Genomic DNA, 19671 nt, shown 5'->3' with positions numbered 1-19671 from the left:
TATTTGTCGCCACCTAGTGGAATCTTTAATAAAATAAACTTGAGTGGATTGTATTAATAGTGAGTATAGAAACAAACAAGATGTATTGTAAGAGTCACTTTATTTTTCATTAATATTAAAGAAGTGAAGTTGCCTTTACATGCTTAAGCTGTTAATTTATCCTTTGCATGGGTGGACCTTATCCTTATAAATCATCCAGACATTTGACCCCCCTGAGAGATTTTGCAGGAGCCGCCACTGGCTGTGACGGTCCCACCTGATGACGGAGACTTGTGTTGCCTCCGAAACGTCGTGATTTTTTATTATTTTATTTCTATTATTTTATTAATTTTATTTTTTACCTACGTGACTTTACCGAAAAAACCTAAGAGTATAGCACAGGGTGCTTGGAAAAACAAAAAAATGTGAACGCTTCTGAGCATTTAAAACGATGCCACAAGAAATGTGCCGCCTCCTGGTTCTGGAGACCACCTGGAGATGATTCCAGGGCACGCGTTGACAATGATGGCGAACAAGTGGGAGACTCTTTGAAGCTATTAACATACAATTTGTTATCATGTTACAGTGTATTATCCGTTATTTTTTCATTAAAAACGATAGTCCCATTTAAGTGGTAAAACAATCTTCTTGGTTCTTTCGGTCAAGTCACGTGACTTTACCGAAAGAACCAAGAAGATGAATCCCTGCAGTCATGAAAGCGTTAAATGGTAAAACAATGTCGAAGCACCGAGGTCTCCCCCCCCCCCCCGCCCCCCCACTTGGAGGTGGAGTGACAAAATTGGCTCGTGTGCAGGTTGCTAGTGGCTTTGCCACATCGTGGAACTGTGGTGGTGCTGGCGGTGGTGGCATGGGGAGGCCTCTGTCCCGCAGGTGGATTTACCGTGCAGATGATGATGACGACGATGATGATGATGATGATTTTTCAGGCAATGGCCCTTGTCTTGAGCCAGAAGAGAGAGCGTAGAGAGATATGAGATCAATGGGACGTTTTAAGTAACATTAGGTAATATTATCTATTTTTAGGCATTTTCTCTCATTGTCCAGTGAGTGTCAAACAAACACTCCAAGAGATATGGATGTGAACATATGCCAAGAAAACTATCAAACACACAAAACAACAGATTACACACAGGCACGCGTAAACTCACCATAAGTCTGTCCCATTGATGATGAACTGTGAGCGTTCATCTTCTTGGTTTTTTCGGTAAAGTCACGTAGAAGGGAAGTAATAAAATAATAAAAATAAAACATAATAAAATGAAACAATTCTCACGACGTTTCGGCCACAACGCAAGCAGCCGTCCTCAGGTGAAGAATGAGACACTTCAAGCTAGGAACTTACATATAAGCTGGGTTGGGGGTGGTAGAAGAGCGCCTTAACAAAAAGAATGGGCATATCAAGATGAGTTTAGCATATACATGGGAAATGCGCAGGGGGCGGGGGGGCTTCAAAGTCATACCATGCCCACGCACTATGCAGGATGAAGAGCACCAAGGGGGGGTGCAGGGATTAGCATTAACAAAGGAAAGGAATGCCAATGAAATGTAGCTGCAGTAACTAAACAACACCGTAGAAAACTAAGGTATAAACTACATACAAAGACTAAAATATAAACTGCATAGCACCATCAGTATACTTACTATACTCTACAATAAGCTGAGTTACTAACAGCAAGTAATACATTACAATACTACGTCGTAAAAGTTATATAATATGCTTCCATCTAAACTTTATTCTCTTACATCAACCGAGCATATACCGTACTATATACTGCCATAGATAAACCCAACATTAAATTATATACTGTATTGCAATAAACCACATTTCAACATAACACTATGTATTATTCTACCTACCCTAATGTGTATCAAAATGGTTTATTACGTCCTTCCAATGATTGCTAAGCCAGAATCCATCTTCTCGATTAAAATTGTCTCTGTGAGCGTGTTTATCTTGACACCATGTCACCCTTTACATGTGCCTGTTTGAATGTCTATTTTCCTTTTGATGTCTCTCCACTTATTTTGCACGGGCTCAGAGGCAGCGCTTCTCAATTTCTATTGCTTTAACCTTACCAATGGTCTCTGCTCCTCGGCCTATCTGTAATCGAACGCAAGTTGTTTTTACGCGTTGTGCAAACCTCATCTTTCGGATGACAAAGGAAAATCCACGCTGTGGTGCAGCAGAAGGAATGAGATTTGCCAAAACGCCGGCGAAAAGAATCGATTCTGTGCCGTGAGGTCTATTTCATGAGCACTGTGATTATTGTGTCACAGATGTTGTGATGTCTCGCCACCTAGACTGTGTGTCAGTGTGGAGTGCTAGGTGGACCAAAGCAATAGGCAAGTAGACCATCATCACCCAACACAAATTCACCGTGGTTAATTTTTTCTGCTTGTGCTAAATGGAGATTGCAATAAAAATCGCGAAAGAAACCGCCCGTGCTTTATGCATGCAGAGAGTTATGACTACCATCCATTCTTTTGTGTTACAATGCCACTGTTAATCTGTAGCCTGTGATAATTAAATGGAATTAAACATTAGTCGGCCGTCTTTATGTTTAAATGGAATGAATGAGGGTTTGTGGTAGCTTTAGTTATGCGTATGTTTTTTAATATTTCCCCCTTCAGTGCATTGTCTCTTTCACAGTGTGAGATGCCATCTTTCATGTAAATAAAATAAAAGCCAGACCCAATTAGATCTTAATTATAATGTGATTCCAAAAATGCCTTGCTTCTGCGAATATTTTCATAGGAAATGTAAGTAAAAAAAAATATTTTCTCATCACCTAAAAATAAAAAAAACGTATATGGCCAACTAGTGTTACACATTCTCCCCGGGGAAGAGCAGCTGCTGCTTTAGTTGTTTGGTCGCCTGTGTGCCTTTGAAATGGCCTTCAGCTCTCTCCGGCTTCTATGCATGCGAGAAGCGCTTTAGTGAAGTGTCACGTTATGTGGAGTTTTTAATGGCTTCGGTCCCCTTTTTTTTATCGAAAGGGGGGGCCATGAGTTCACCGTTCAAAAAGGACACTCCAGAACAAATAAAAAAACAAGGCCTCGGTTGAAATCTCCAAATGGCTCCCTTCCAGGCGTGCTCGCATAGTGTTTGGGGTTTGCGAAGCGAAAATGTCTAAAATACGAAAACGACAAATTACCGCAGTGGCTTCAGGAAATGCCACCGCAATCTTAATTTAATGCCCGCAGTTTGCCAAATCGAATCGCTTCAAGAGTAATTAAATGTGATATTACTTTAAAAGGGAGAGCTGCAAGCTAGTTTATGACGAGTCTGCACCTTCTCGCTTTTGTTAACGAGCTTTTGCCGATGCCGTTTTTTTATTTCTGGGAAACTTTTGGCAATTATTGGAAATCCATTTCTTAAAATATCACAACTTAGCCAAGGAAAGAATGTGAAATAAAAAAAATTCCCTCTTCATTTTTTTAATATGGTAATCAAACTCAAATCATAGATAAGTATGTTTTCACATTGACAGTTGCTCAGATCTATTTGCAACGGTTATACGTATGTATGTCAATCATATGATACTATGAACGTGTGCATAGACATCTCTTAAGATAACTTGTCAAACTGTCTTTTCAGTACCGACAGCTGCATCAGACTGTGTTAAGGTGGTTATACGACATTTTAAAATACGGTGTAATTTTTTCAAAGTCCTGGTATAGGATGTGACACTGAAATGTATGTTCATTGAAACCCTTAAGACATTGTAAAACCTGCCTTAAACAGTCACACGTGTGATGTAGCTTCATCAAGGCAGATCACAAACATGGCATGTGATATTTATTGACCGTTTTATGTTTTTATCTATTTTTAGCAATAATCCCACTCGCTTTCACACACAGCACAACAAAAAAGGCCTTGGATCAAACCTGTTCTCTGTGAGCAGCATTTAATAGATTGATAATTTTAAAAAAAGTTACATCTGTACCTAAATGTCTACAATACACACAATTGCAATGTAACCGGAGTGGCACATTGCCCTGGCTTGGGTTTAGTACAAGGCCCTCAGTGATGCCGCTGCTCCTTCGTATGCAAAAGAACCTCCTTTTGCCTAATGCATTTCACCACGAATACTTCGGTTTTCCGAGTCTGGCCTGTTGTGCGTGCCGAAGCCACGTCTCTGTGCGACGATGGGTGACCCCGGGCCTTTTCACGCATGGCCCCCCCAGACTAAATGCGCATTTCGTGGGAATGCTCATTCCCGGCTCATTCAATATTTGCCTCCGTGGCTTAGTTTTGTCTCGCACGGGCACTATTTCTTACGTGTTTGCCTCATCCGTCCAATTTTCGTACACCCTCCGTAAAATTCATTTGACAAGCTCGGCCGGATTCTCTGGATTATGAGATGCTCCAGAAAGTAAGAAGAGCTGCCCAAAACTTGTGGCCCGGTGTCGATAAAGATATGCAAATCTGGTCGCAACATAGCCTTTCCCTGAACCGTTGGAGAAAGTTCCCTTAGCAGACGTTACGCACCTCCAATTAGCACGGTTGGCCACGTACGGCGCGAGAGAATTTCAACGTACTCGCGTGCAAACATAGCGAGCGCCTGCAAAAGGCTGCGGAATTCACTGGACGTTCACTCCCCCCTCGCTACATTCAAATCGCGCCTTAAAACGCAACTTATTTTTCAGGGCTTTTTCTACGTAACTTAAATCCTTTTGTGTTTGAATCTGATTGGTGTGAGCCTGCGGAGTGTGTGTGTGTTTTATACCGCGCCTTGCGATCTCCGGGCGAGAGGCCATTTAGAAGTGTAAATTATTATTATTATTACTCCTCAGCAGTGGCCAATCAGACCCAGATGGATATCTTTAGCAACTGCGGGGAGATTTCTTTTGTGCATGCTCATTTGGCATCCAGCAGGTGAAACCTTTATCTCTCAAATGTCCCTTTGCTGAATAAATTATCGTGCTGCCCCCCTAAACAGGCGAGACGTGGAGGCGCGCGCCGCATTGTAAGGAGCGCGCGTCGTGGTGGGCATGTGTTGAATTGATGTGTGTGGATTGTGTCTCGGTGGGGAGCGTTCGAGGGGCCATCAACGCATTGCTGCTAAGCCGGGAACGCTCAAACAAAGCCACGATTTGCATTTACGGCCTGAGTAAAAATGACTGTCGATAGACAGTAGTTATTCTTGAGTTGATTGCAAGCGTGGTATAACCCTTTTTGTTGATTCACTGTCGGATGAAAGCCCTCCACACGCCGTGTCTCCCTGCCTGTTGTGGTCGTTGTTGTTGTTCGACCATACTTCACCAAAGCAAGACTGGTTTCAATACCACCATTGACCATGACCGGGGATTGAACTGGTGTCGCTGGGTTCATGTTGCAATGCGCTCACCACTCTGCCATCGCTCAACCGTTTAAAATTAAAACAAAAAATGTTAACCCATGAATTCTCAATAATAGATTTTGCTTAACCATAAAATGCACGTGGTTCTGTGAAATCTCCTTTAAATAATTCTCCGTCTTTACAGATTGTGCACACAACGCGTTACAATCTACCGGTGAAGTATGGTCAATTTACCACTGTAACTTCCTTGGCGTGGGAATGGGTTCTTCATCCAGAAGTGAATTGGGAAAAAAAAAGAATCTGATCTGTCAGAATTTAAATGAGATTATTTTAATAACCGTCTATGATTGGGTGAATATTTTTTTTGAAACCTAAACTCATCTGCTTTGCTATTTTTTTTCTTTACGAATGTGAACATATATAGCACCAACGTGCCAGAGTTAATGTTTAATGACGCAAAGTAGAAAGCCACGGTCAAGTCGGAGGCTTCCATGTGCAAATTAGCATCCTGTCAGTGCCCGCCGGCTACTGTTGGTGCTGAGCCAATTGCAGAAATGTCACGTTCCCACAAAGTGTTAATCTCGTTTTATAATCCCCCAGAGGGAACAATGGGCCGAGTCATCCCCTCGACTCGGAGTTGAACTTGCGTTCTGTCATATCCTGTAACACAGCGTGAATGACGCGAATAGAAATCTATAATTTGCACGAAATATCAGTACGATTGATTCTATTTATTTTCCCCAAACTGCTGGTGGCTTTAGCGGTAGAATGTGCCGCTCGCATTCGGAAGGCTGCCCCGATTCAAATCTCGGTTGGGGTTCGGCTCAGCCCATCATCCCTTCAGGGTTGACGGTCCCACTTTGTGGGGCGGTCGACGTTCGTCGTCCTGTGGATGGCCACGCCCTCGCCATAGGAATGTGGAATTTCCACGGCTGGCTCAGAGCTGTGAACGGGAGGCGAGAGTTATCACCGCGGAATACGACGGCAAACCAAAAAAACGAAATAATTGCAATTGACGGCACGAAGCGGGGTTTTGAGATTCGCGGACAAACTCGTCTCATCCAGCTCCCGCAATGTTCTTCCCGCTCAGCTCCCGAGTACGAAGAGATGGACGTCTTGCTGCAGAGGCAGGAGTCTGGCTTCGGATTCCGCATCCTCGGTGGCGACGACCCAGGAGAGCCGGTGCGTGTTGCCTCTGTACCCGGGCATTGTGAACCCACACAGAAATCTCTCATTAGAAAGCATTTTTACACGGAGTTTTACAGTAATTACATGCTATAAAATCGTACAAAAAAACAAGAAACACAATAAATAAATGGAATGAATTAATAAATACGTGGAATAAATGAAATAAATGAACATTGAACTTCACTTTAGCTGTAGTAAGGAGAGTTGATGGCTTGAGTGGAAGGTGGTGAGGAGGAGGAGGCGGTAAAATCTTTGTGTGGGCAAGCGTCATGCACGCTGGCCACACGCGTCTCAGCCGTACAGGTTCTTTCAAGTCGCGAATGCCCGTTTGACCTCCGAATTTCATTCGGTTTCCGGGGCAAAAATGTTTGGAAATATCGTTCGAACACCGATTAGTTCGAGTTCTGGTGCGTTCGATCTCCGAGGTTCTACTGCATATTACAATAAAAGTGTTTGTTAACTTGTTAACCCCACCGGACGCCTGGGAAATAAAAGAGGAAATGACACGTCTTTTTAATTTCTACAGAGCAGGGTTGTACCCTTCAACTGAAAATCAGCGCACGGTTTAGTCAAGATCACAATTCAGTCAGTCTACGTAATTAATAGCTGTGCATCGATTCAATGATCAATTTATTTTGTAAACGCTCAGGTGGATCTAGCAGCCTCTAGCGGCTTGGAAGGGAGTCGCATCATGAACCGACCATGTACAACATAAGCCAAACTTTTCACACAAATTAAACACAACAAATCAGAAGCCTAAGAATTGATGCAATATTGCACCTTGTTGTTTTAATAGGAATGTAATTTTAATACAAATGCAATTTCGTACCTGCTATCAGCCCACACATCCATAGGACGTCCCCCCCCCTCTTCCTTTCCCTCCCTCCGATTTAATTCAGCATATTCCATCTCCAAGGAATGAAACAAATTTTGTGACAACACCATCCTCTAAATGGAGCATATATGGTTGTGCCACCCAACTGTGGTTTAAGCCTATTGAAGTAAATTCAAAAGTAATTATCTGACGTTACCTTCTGCTCACCGTGAGAAATCTGGCTTTTTTTTTTATCATCCTTCACGTTTTGCCAATCTTATTCTTCTTCTTAGTACGGCCGATGTTGATGTAGAGCAACAAAGATTGTTTTACGTTGTGGTCTTGAAGCCAGAGAATTGCGTCAGGAGCAGTGGAGTGGCGCTGCGGCGTGATGTCTCCTTCACGTCGAGTTTGCGTTCCACGTTCCGCACACCGCAGTATTTTATTTTTCTTTTCTGTTTGTGTTTACGTGTGCACGTTGAACTTCTTTCACACCATACAAAGCCAACAGTGCTAATCGGAGTTGCCGGGGAAGGACAACAAGCTCAACACAAAAAGCAGTTAGAAAGAAATGAGTCGTCAATTTAGATTGAAAAGTGCGTAGCTCCCAGTGGCTTCCTGATATCGGAAGGAAGAGCGTTCCAGACGGCCACAGAAGCCACATCTGAAAGCGCACGATGTGGTCACCATCTTTTTTCGATGGTTAGCCAAAACCGCTTCTGCGAGGATGACCCGAGTTTGCGTGATTGTTTATGCTCCTTGACAGGATCAATCAAACTTTACTTATATTCTTGGTTCTTTCGGTAAAGTCACGTAGAAGGGAAATAATAAAATAATAAATAATAAACCTTTCAAAAAATTATCACGACGTTTCGGCCACAACGCAAGCAGCCGTGCTCCTTCTTCACCTGAGGACGGCTGCTTGCGTTGTGGCCGAAACGTCGTGAGAATTTTTGTTTTATTTGTATTATTTTATTATTTCCCTTCTAGGTGACTTTACCAAAAGAACCAAGAAGATGAATCCCTGCGGTCACGAAAGCTTTAAATCGAAACGTTACTTATACTTCACTTATGTCGCACAATTCGTGCAAACAATGCAATACAACGTGCTTTACAGGACTAAATGAAGCGACTGGCACAATGGAAACAACATTAAGAATGATACATTTAAAAAATGAACCAAAATTATAATAAAATACCATAATAAACGCACAAAAGCAATGAAAACATACTAAGAAAAAGCTTCAGGTATCCGCATCTGCCATGATTCCAATAATAATAATATCACACAACTGGAATACAAGCAAGTATAATAATCATTGTCACACCGCGGTGTAGAATTCATGCGCGGCCCCCACCCGGGCAGCTCTTGTCTATAAAGTTTTTGTCGTTGTTATTGTTGTTGTCGCCGTGGCCCGACCCAGATCTACATTGTTGTTGTTGTTGTCACCGTGACCCGACTCAGATCTACATTGTTGTTGTTGTTGTCACCGTGACCCGACTCAGATCTACATTGTTGTTGTTGTCGCCGTGGCCCGACTCAGATCTACATTGTTGTTGTTGTTGTCACCGTGACCCGACTCAGATCTACATTGTTGTTGTTGTTGTCACCGTGACCCGACTCAGATCTACATTGTTGTTGTTGTTGTTGTCACCGTGACCCGACTCAGATCTACATTGTTGTTGTTGTCGCCGTGGCCCGACTCAGATCTACATTGTTGTTGTTGTTGTCACCGTGACCCGACTCAGATCTACATTGTTGTTGTTGTTGTCACCGTGACCCGACTCAGATCTACATTGTTGTTGTTGTCGCCGTGGCCCGACTCAGATCTACATTGTTGTTGTTGTTGTTGTCACCGTGGCCCGACCCAGATCTACATTGTTGTTGTTGTCACCGTGACCCGACCCAGATCTACATTGTTGTTGTTGTCGAAGTGGCCCGACCCAGATCCACATTGTTGTTGTTGTTGTCACCGTGGCCCAACCCAGATCTACATTGTTGTTGTCACCTTGGCCCGACCCAGATCTACATTGTTGTTGTTGTCGCCGTGGCCCAACCCAGATCTACATTGTTGTTGTCACCTTGGCCCGACCCAGATCTACATTGTTGTTGTTGTCGCCGTGGCCCGACCCAGATCTACATTGTTGTTGTTGTTGTTGTCACCTTGGCCCGACCCAGATCTACATTGTTGTTGTTGTTGTTGTCGTGGCCCGACCCAGATCCACATTGTTGTTGTAGTCTTCGTGGCCCGACCCAGATCTACATTGTTGTTGTCACCTTGGCCTGACCCAGATCTACATTGTTATTGTTGTTGTTGTCGCCGTGGCCTGACCCAGATCTACATTGTTGTTGTTGTTGTTGTCGCCGTGGCCTGACCCAGATCTACATTGGCGCCATCGTGCCGCTGGGGGCGGCCGACACGGACGGGAGACTCCGCCCAGGGGACGAGCTGGTCTCCGTGGACGGAACCATCGTCGCGGGGAAGTCGCACCGGCACGTCATCGCTCTGATGCAGCACGCCGCCCGCAACGGGCATGTGCAGCTCATGGTCCGCCGGCCCGTCATCCCCACGAGTAAGCGAGCAGGTGGCGCTGTACGGGCCAAATCGGGCCATTTAAACATGATTTTTTTAAATAGTTTTTTTAACTAATTTTTTAATTTAACCAGGTAAAGCTCACTGAGCTACGCAGCTCTTACCCAGAATCGAGCTGGCCGCAAATGATAGCTCAACAAAGTGGCTTATCACGTGGAAATTTATCAAGGCCAAATACTCTTAAACGGCTACACGTGCGTTTCCCAACATGGGTTCCTACACACTTTTTTGTGTTTAGTTTTTTGTCCTTGCCCCCTGCACCTCCGATTATCACGGTTGGCTACGTACAAAGATCGACATACGTACACACACTTTTTTTGGTAGGTGACGCAATCGAATCTGCTCACATTCGCGAGGTTGTGAAACACAAATCATGGGGGGGGGGGGGGGGGTTGACTCGGTTTGGTGTTAAGAACAGGGCTTCCACTCTGCGGCAAGTCAAGAATTGTCATCCTATAGAGAGGAATGTGAAATTTCTGCCATTTCTTTAGCAGTTCAAAATAAATTACTTTTCAATCTAGTGCATCGCTCGAGTGGCTTTCCTAATATCGGAAAAGAAGAGCGTTCCAGACGGCCGCAGAAGCGCATCTGAAAAGGCGCGATGCAGCCACCTTCTTTGTTCGATGGCTAGCCGGGAGCCGCCGCTGCGAGGTTGCCCGAAGTTTCGCGCGACGGTTTACGCTCCCTGACGCGATTGGTCTACGGATGAGCGTCGCTGAAACGAAACTCACCCCGGTGACGTCGCGTCGCCCCGTCCGCAGTTGGCGGCGAGGCGCACGGCGGCTTCTGCAGCTCCTCGTCGTCCGCGTCGCAGCACAACTCCCCGCGCATCGAGCAGGCGGCCGCCTTCATGCGCAAGCTCAAGTTCGGCGGCGGCGGCGGGAGCGGCGGCAGCGGCGGCAGCGGCAGCAGCATCGGCGGCCCGCCGCCTCTCTGCGCCGCGCCGCCCCCTCTGCCCCCTCTGCCGCCGGCGCTGCCCCCGCCGCCGCTGCCCGTGCTGGACCCGTACCTGCGGCGCGCGTTCGGAGCGGGGATGGCGCCGGCGTCGTCGGCGCTTCCGCTAATGAGCAGCGGCGCCCCGGGCTCGGCGCCGTGCCTGTCCACGTCGAGCGGCCGCGGCGGCAACGGCGGTAACGGCAACGGCGGCGGCGGCGGCGACAACGGCGGCGGCTGCTTCCCGGAGACGTTCTCGCCGCTCGCGTCTCGCCTGGCGTACGACGGCTGCGGGGCGGCGAGGACGGCCGGCGTGAACCCGGCGTCGGAGCCGTGCCTGCTGCACCCGAGCCTGCAGGAGTTCGAGCGCGGGGGCCGGGCGGTGGCGGGCGCGGCGAAGGAAGGGGCGCAGGATGGGGCGCCAGGAGGAGCGGGCGACGGCGCCAGGACGCTGCCGGAGGTGGCGGGCGCGGCCAACGGGGAGGCGCGGGCGAGCGTGGCGACGGCCGCGGCCGTGGCGGCGGCGGCCGTCATCTCGACGGAGGGGTTCCCGTCGTCGGTCGGGAGGCTCACGTATGACGTGACCATCCAGAGGAACGACAACGAGGGCTTCGGCTTCGTCATCGTGTCGTCACTCAGCCGGCCCGAGGCCGGCACCATCGTGGGTGAGCATGATGGCACGGGCGATGAAGCGGATCCGTAACCGGGTGAACGGATTTTGAGGAAATGGCTTCTGGCTGCAACATGGCCATCACAAATCCCCCTGCGCAGTGGCGACATGTAAACATACAGTGTTCGTGACATGTCACCTTGACCCATGCTTGTACCAGGTGGCTGTTGACAAGGGCCGCTTTGGGAAAATCCTCCGAATTGGATCATAGTCAGGTGAGCCTCGTGTGCTCCAGAGTGCCTGGTGTCCGGGTAACGGACTCTGTGTCTGACCCAAACGTTCGCATCACCACCTACAATGTAGACGGGGTAGCTTTAGGAAATAATTTGCCGCAAACATTTTTTACCCGAATATCTTTCAAATTGTGCCCCCACAGCATTATATCGCGAGATTAAGACTTTTTTATTTGATACGCTGCAGCTAGCGATGCGTTGAGAAGTTGACTTTGACAGAATTCTGAATGATTTTACACGTGTGTGTGTTTTTGAAATGCGTATTTATTTACAGATTTGAGTTTACGCGTTGGTTCTTTCGGTAAAGTCACGTAGAAAGAAAATAAATTAAATAATAGAATACGACGTTTCGATTGCAATACAAGCAGTCGTCATCAGGTCGAACTAAATTTGAGAGAGAGACAAAACATAGACACGGAGACACACAGAAAGACACACAAGCAGAGAGAGACAACACAGAGACACACAGAGAGAGACACAACATAGACACACAGAGACCCAATGCCTCTGTGTCGTGGCCTTAAATAGAGAAAGAGGGGGGGTGGGGCAGAGAGAGAGAGAGGTGGGTCTGCTGAGCAGAGAAATTAGCATGTCAATGAGAGAGCTGTGTGGAAATCCACCTTGCGGGGGCAGGGGGAGCGAAAGACCCAACAAGTCTGGTAAAATTTATAGAGAGTTGTGTGGAAATCCACCCCGAAGTGGCCGGGGGAGTTTCTTGTTGGTTTAGACCATGACGTCACGGCCACTTCGGGGGGAGGAGTAGTGGCGCAGCGGTTTGCGCTACGCTGCGCTACTAACCTGGCGACCCGGGTTCGATTCCCGCTCATGGCCAACACCAGAGACGATAATCTGAACTGGTCCTGGGCCTCCCCCTAGGTCGACTCGACCTCAAATGAGTACCTGGTGCAGTGTGTAAACATTGCTACCGAGGAGACAGTCGGTCGGGCTTGGTGCTGGTCACCCACCCCTTCGCGTGCCGTGCCGGCCTTCATAAGTGCTTGCCAACAGCACTTGCCCCAGCAGTCTGTTCAGGCTATACGGGGGATTTTTGTCTTTGTTGTTTTAAATTCGTAGTTATTCACAGTTTTTTAAATCGGTTTGGGGTTTCTTGTTGGTTCAGACCTCTGACCCCTACGCCATGCGCCCACCTCACCTCATCTCAATTAACACGCACAATTAAGACTCCCGTTCTTGGCCGTCAAATGTCTTATTCGCAACGATCGCACATTTTTTTGCCAATTGGCAACAAGGGCCCATTATTGGCTTGGGATGATGAAATGAGGACAGCATCAATGCTACAACACAAAAATACTCCAAAGCAAATCGGTTATCCTGCATCAATTATCCTCTCGCTATTCATCTCTCGAGCCTTTTTGCGTCAGCGAATTTATAAATGGCGGCTGAAAATGCGTCGTCAAGTTTATTTGGGCTTGGTCAAGCTCTTGTCAATCACATCAGTCGTCTGGAGTCGTCATTTCATTAAGATCCTATTCCCCCCCCCCCCCACCACGCACAAGGATGAGCCGTCTTATTGTCTGTGGGTCGTGGATCTTTAACCCAGTCGCGCCAAGCAGTGATCCCGCGAGTGGGGTGACTGACAGATGCCGTCGCATAGCCGTGATAAAGAAAGAACCAGTTAAGCCGATTGCCAACAGCCAATTGCAGACCGTCTTGCTAACAGTAGCTGTCGACCGGCTAATTAATCCACCTAGAGCTTTTGTAATTGCATCACGAGACTCGACCAAGCCTGGTCTGCTGACGATAGGCAGCAGATGGAGTTTTTGACCACTTCTCAATTGTTATTTTTTTTCCCAAGTGACACCAGGTGTTTCCAGCTCTGGGTGAGAAAGACATTTGGTACCTTAATCTGCGCTCGTTAAAATGATGAAGCGTTACAGATCTCGCGGTAAATTCGCGTTTATTACGATGCACATGAAGATTGATTAAAATTAACCAAAGTTTCTAAAGGGAATGCACATCTGAATATTACATCGCAATAAAGGAATATGGATATGCATAATTATCCATATTCACCTATGTACACACGGCAAATCTAAAAGATTAGCACAGTGTTTCACACTAAAGTATGGATGGTTACATATGTATGCATATGTACGTGTACATATGCATACGGTAATTAGAACCGGTGTGAAAGTTATTTCGGACTTGCACATAATGTTATATTTACCTTCATCTTTATACAACGCATGAAATGTATTTGTAGTGCAATACAAAATACATCACTTGAGCTGGCTTATTGCAGCCATCTATTGCCTTTTTCGAGGCATAGCAGTTCACTGCTCATGGAGACCCATGTTGCTGCAGACCGGTGCTTAGTCCATGACCACCAACAAATGATAACCTCGGCCTCGGTTCTGTCTCCACATTGGAATATAGACATTGCAGCTCATCAGCCTCTTGGCGTACCCAGCCAATATTATCCAGCACCATTTGTTCGGTTCTTTTTTTCAGCTGGGCCCAAAAATCTGCACTGCTTTCGGCTTTCTGCGGTGTCATATGAGCAGTGAGGATTTTGCAACAAAATATTGCTGCTGGCTTCGCAAGATGCTATATTCGTTCGCCACGAACAGAACTGCGTCTTTTCATCTGTTAGGCACCGTTGAGAATTCCCATGCAAGCCTTTTTAGGCACAATAAATATTTATGTTTAATAACGTTGGACCTCAAAAGAATAAATAGCAAATAGCATGAAATAAACTGTTTAAAATTATATTCTTTGGGTCGTTCGGTAAAGTCGCGTAGATAGGTTCAAAGAAAATACCAAAAAACTACGAAGTTTTAAATGTTGGATACATTTTCACCGTAACATTTACATGCGAAAACCGTACTCGTCATGTGTGTCGTTGAGCACGTAGAGCCGACTGAAGCGTGAAACGCCTCTAATGAAATGTACTGCAAGGACTGTGCTCGCAGGCTTTCGTGATATCTCCATCGGACGTTGGAGCCATCCAACTCTCCTCGACAGCCAGAGAGGGAATTTAGTCTCCCCCCCCCACCGCCCCCAATCCGATCCTCCACGCACCATTATTCAACTCGACTCATCCGCAAGCAGTGGTTTATCCCCGCTGTTCGACGTAGCTGTTACCGTCATTGTGGGCATTTCTCTCTCCATTATCCTCCCCACCTCCACCCCCCCCGGTGGCATGTTTGAAACCATCTCAAGGTCAGCTCGCGAGCGGGGCAGGTGTCGATCGCGATATCGATTGCGCCGTTTATCACTGGGTGAGGCCCCTGGGCTTCAAATGTGCCATTTTTCAATCAAGCCCGTTTCCTCCGGCCACACCGTAATCTTGTCACTTGATAGGCAACCATATGGCACCGTGCAAAAAAAGATGGAACGCTGCCAATGGCTAGTAAAGCAGGTGTCGTTATGTTGAAACCAGTAAAATTTTCTGTAAATTTATGGTCGTTATCAGCCTTGCATTGGACATACGTGGTGGTTAAGTGACGGACGATGCATATGCTTTTATATTTAGAAGCTTTTATTGATTACACACGCATGTAGTTGACAGCTTCGTTGGGCCACACTAGTATGGGTCCATAACCGTGTACTCTTGTCCTGAAATAATAGTTTTCATTTCAACTATTCTGGCAAATTGCCCGATGATGCTGGATGTAATTCCCAGTGAAACGTCGTACTCAAAAATTGTCAATGTTGTGGATTCACTCTTCAACACACCGGTGGGCTAAAGTAGTGAACTTTTTGTCAACGTGACACATTTTTTACTGATTGGCCGTGTCGGGTGGTGGAGGGTTGCGACACATTTATAAATAACGCGATCTAACCCAAAAACCTTTATTATGAATAATATTGGTCGCGAAAGCCTACGTGTTAAACTTAATTTCATTCAGTTAACCTCTGCTCTGGCTTTTTAGTCGTAACCTTAATAACTAAAGCCTGGTTCACACGGCGATTACTTTTTTTACGGGAAAAACTATTCTCTGGGAGCCTTTTGCATCGTTGTCAAACTCTGTAAAATCGTACATGACTAGTTTGGCGTACATCGATGTGATAAAGATACGGCTGTTTTACTGGCCAATAAAAAGATGGCTGGAACATAACGTTCAATGGTTCCCGTAAGGATTGCCACCTGTCCTGGTTTTGCTAGGATCGTCTTCCTTTTTTTTTAGGCAGCTCTCCTGGGAAATCTAAAAGTCTTGCTGGGCGAGGAGATGTTATCTCCCTCGTCTGGTACGCAGGAGGCCGCCGTGGGTTCAATCCCGGACCCTGACGATGCGTGTTGTATATTTGGAGTCCGTGTCTTCTCTCTCTCCCTGTGGTGGCCACGTGGATTTTTCTCCAGGTCCTCCGGCTTTGCCCCTCAACACTGAGAAATAACATTTGTTTAGATTATTTGTCTGCAACTATAAATTCCCACGCGTGATGATATAACCCACTTGGATGAGCTATCGTGTGTGGCCAGGTCGCCTCTGAAAAAGAGCGAATAGCTCATTGGGTTTTACCTAGTGAAAAAAAAGTAGTAAATACACGACTCCAGATGTTGGGACACTTTTCAGGCAGACCTCGACGGTTTCGCGTGTCTGCTACACGGTAGCTGCATGGGTCTGGCGGAGAGAAGAAAGCATTGGCGAGGAGTGGTGGTGAAACAAACACAGGCTTAGGGCCTTGATGAAATCCGGATCTTGATCAAGGCAATGAATGCAATTATGTACGTTTAACTTCTTTCGCACCGTACGTAGCCAGCCGTGCTAATCGGAGGCGCGAAGCCAATCGGAGGAGATATGGTTGGCAACCATACTCCTCTGCCCTTGGCAATGCACCCATTCCATCAGGAAGTGATATCACAGCACATGGTGTGCCATTGCGCTTTTATCGCCATTGCTGCTAAACTGTATTGTCCCTTCCAGATATTTACTGCAATTGATGGAGTGTATTTGCTCACTTAAATTGTTCACACTGTGGGAAAGAATTGCTCTCTGCCACTCGCTGTGTGGAAGGTTCTTCATACATGCACAGAAATGCATCCTCACGGCATCCGTACCATTAACCCTCGACTCCCAATCCCCACATGACTCACAGCCGGCCTCCATTGCTTCTTTTTTTATTTATTTGGAACTTTCATTCATTTTATTTATTATATCAATCGTTATTGGGTAGTTTTTTTCTTAATTTCATTTTAATAAAATTGTACATTCATCATTTGTCTATAGTTAGATGGTTGTTTAGCCATTGTCCTTCCAAAATACTGTTATAATTACGGTCAACTGCCTTTTATTGTGTAACTTTAATATTGTATCATTTGTTACTTATAGTGTCTTATCAGAATTTTACTGAAAACGTCATCAATTATTATTGCGGCACGATAAACTGAGCGGCATACAATGTCTGCTTGAATTTGCGAACGTTTTACGGATTTCTCAGGGCACCTTAGTTTAAGATTTGCAGCACTTCTTAAAATGGCCCTGAATGTACTGTTGTTTGTCACGACTGCCACACAATTGGCACGACCCAAGTGCAGTCTATATTTTTTTATGTTTTCATTGCAACAAAATGCGAGCGCCCAATTTAACATATCCAAAAGAGCCCAGTGCGGTATTTAAATATGAGTAATTCTTCAAGCCAATCTGTAACTTGTGAAATAAATGCATTTAAAATGCCAGAGAATCCCCTTGCGATGACTTGGCGTATTTTAATTAAATAGATTTAGAAGGAAAAAAATCCATTCTTTAGCCAGGAAAGTCTCGCTCTCAAAACTATTTTCCTGGAAAGTCCCGCATGACTTGTTGTACCACTTTCTTGTTTGACTCTCTTTCCAATTTTCCTGGACTCCCATGCAAATGAGATGTTCCATCTTCTTGGTTCTTTCGGTAAAGTCACGTAGAAGGGAAGTAATAAAATAATAAAAATAAAACATAATAAAAAATTCTCACTCATTCTCTCTTTTTTTATTATTTTATTACTTCCCTTCTAGAAGGGAAGTAATAAAATAATAAAAATAAAACATAATAAAAAATTCTCACTCATTCTCTCTTTTTTTATTATTTTATTACTTCCCTTCTACGTGACTTTACCGAAAGAACCAAGAAGATGAATCCCTGCAGTCACGAAAGCTTTAAATCGAGAGATGTTCCATCTCACGGGATTTTCCAGGCGAAATTATGTACTAAGAATAGAAATATATTATTATTTGACAGCTGTAAATGATTTCAATGGAACGATTTTATTCAGAGGCATTTGTGCGTGTGCATTTTTAGGCCCAACATAAATTCAAGTGCAGTTAACAGTAGTCTGCTCTTGAAGTTGTATAGTCATAAGGAAAACAGCCATTGATTGCATTCAGGTGTTTTCAGAAAGTATACGGTACTCTAATTATAAATATTATCCAAATATTATCTAAATATTTATCACATCTTCACAAAGGGACCTAAGGCCATGGTGATCGTTTTCAAATTAATACGTGGCTTGTCTTCATAGTTATTCAATATTTAAATTTGTGTCACATCCTGAGTAGTTTACTCATTTTACATTGCTATTATTATTTATGCCATCTCTATTATTTACATATATTTGTGCTCCGTTTATTTGCTTGTTTTTGCGCTCCGCTGACATAAACGCATCTTCCATGGCCCACCTCCCATCTTCCCTTTTTTTTCCACCCATTTCCCCATGGTGCATCGCGATGCCGCCACCTCCGCCGCCGGCACTCCTCCCTCCACCCCTTCCCCCACGTTGCCCTCCCTCCCCGCCGCGCCGTTGCGTGCGTGCGTACGCGTACGTGCACGCGTGGGTGGACTCAGGGATGCCTCACCTGGTAGGTCGCATCATCGCGGCCAGCCCCGCCGACCGGTGCGGCCGATTGCGCGTGGGCGACCGTATCCTGTCGGTGAACGGGCAGCCCATCCAGGGCCTGTCGCACGCCGACATCATCAACCTCATCAAGGACTCAGGGACCAGCGTGACGCTCTGCATCTCGTCGCCGGACGGTAAATACGCACGCGGCTGGCGAGCCGGGAGCTGCCAACGAGAGGAATCGTGCAGTTAGTGCTCGCCGCTCTTTCAATTACGAAAATATTCCCCCCCCTCCTCCATGGGAAATTCAATTTTTCACCGCTCAACTCACGATTGGTCGAGCGTCAACCGGCGATAAATCTCGGCGGGGATTGAAACGGCCCCATTGGTATTCTTTTTTATTGGGAGACAGCAGCGATTGACCTGTGAAGAGATTGGCAACAACCGTGGCAACGTCGTGGACTTTCCACAACTGGCTCAGGGTTACTGACAGAGAGACAAGTGCCACTCCGAAATTGTTTCACGCGGTTGTTCTTTACCTTCCAAAACGAAAAGCCTCACTGAGTGTCCACGACTTTCTCCTGCTTGCTGTACTGCCTTTCTGCTGGAATCACATTGCCAGGCATAATAGGTTGAATTGGCTTCAGGCAGCAATTTGGATGCATGCCACCTGCATTTTTACCCAGAAGTGTGTTTCCGTCTGCGCAAATGAAGGCCAGAAATGCAAAAACCAAGAGGCGTGCTGAGACTAAATAGTTTCACAAGTGCCGGTAATCGCTTGCTCACTTTTACATTACGAAGTTGCCTTGTGCATGCAGGTTGCATGCACCGTACTTCTCGTTAGACCTTAAAAGTAATTTTGAAATCCAACGACACGGATGTTGGCTTTTCAATGCGTTTTAAACGCCGAGCCGTTTACGCCGCGTCTAAATGCCTTTGCCGATGCTTGTTTGACGTGCACAGAATCGCAAAAGCTGCCGTCACTTGTGAACGCGGAGAAGATTGCCACCGTTGCGCCCAACAACCAAACGACTGCCCAAGAGGGAAGGTAATTGTCTTCTCTGTTTTGTCCCTCTATAGCTATTGGCCTACTCGTTATCATGCTCATTGTTTATAACGGACAACTGTTAGTTTTGTTGGTACAACCAGCGTACAACCGCCGTTA

At 45.8% G+C, this 19671-nt stretch overlaps 1 protein-coding gene across 1 annotated transcript in view; it reads left to right on the top strand.

Moving 5' to 3' along the window:
* Positions 1–19671, top strand: part of LOC144732883 (membrane-associated guanylate kinase, WW and PDZ domain-containing protein 1-like) — a 315269-nt gene that overhangs the window by 270466 nt on the left and 25132 nt on the right. The window contains exons 15-19 of the mRNA XM_078614546.1: positions 6394–6485; positions 9687–9879; positions 10661–11497; positions 18515–18700; positions 19470–19554. Coding sequence (XP_078470672.1) covers positions 6394–6485; positions 9687–9879; positions 10661–11497; positions 18515–18700; positions 19470–19554 — 1393 coding nt within the window. The remainder of the gene's footprint in view (positions 1–6393; positions 6486–9686; positions 9880–10660; positions 11498–18514; positions 18701–19469; positions 19555–19671) is intronic.

Source organism: Lampetra planeri, chromosome 44, assembly GCF_965212315.1.
Source record: "Lampetra planeri chromosome 44, kcLamPlan1.2.h2, whole genome shotgun sequence".
Lineage (NCBI taxonomy): Eukaryota > Metazoa > Chordata > Hyperoartia > Petromyzontiformes > Petromyzontidae > Lampetra > Lampetra planeri.
This window is presented reverse-complemented; position numbering and strand designations above follow the sequence as displayed.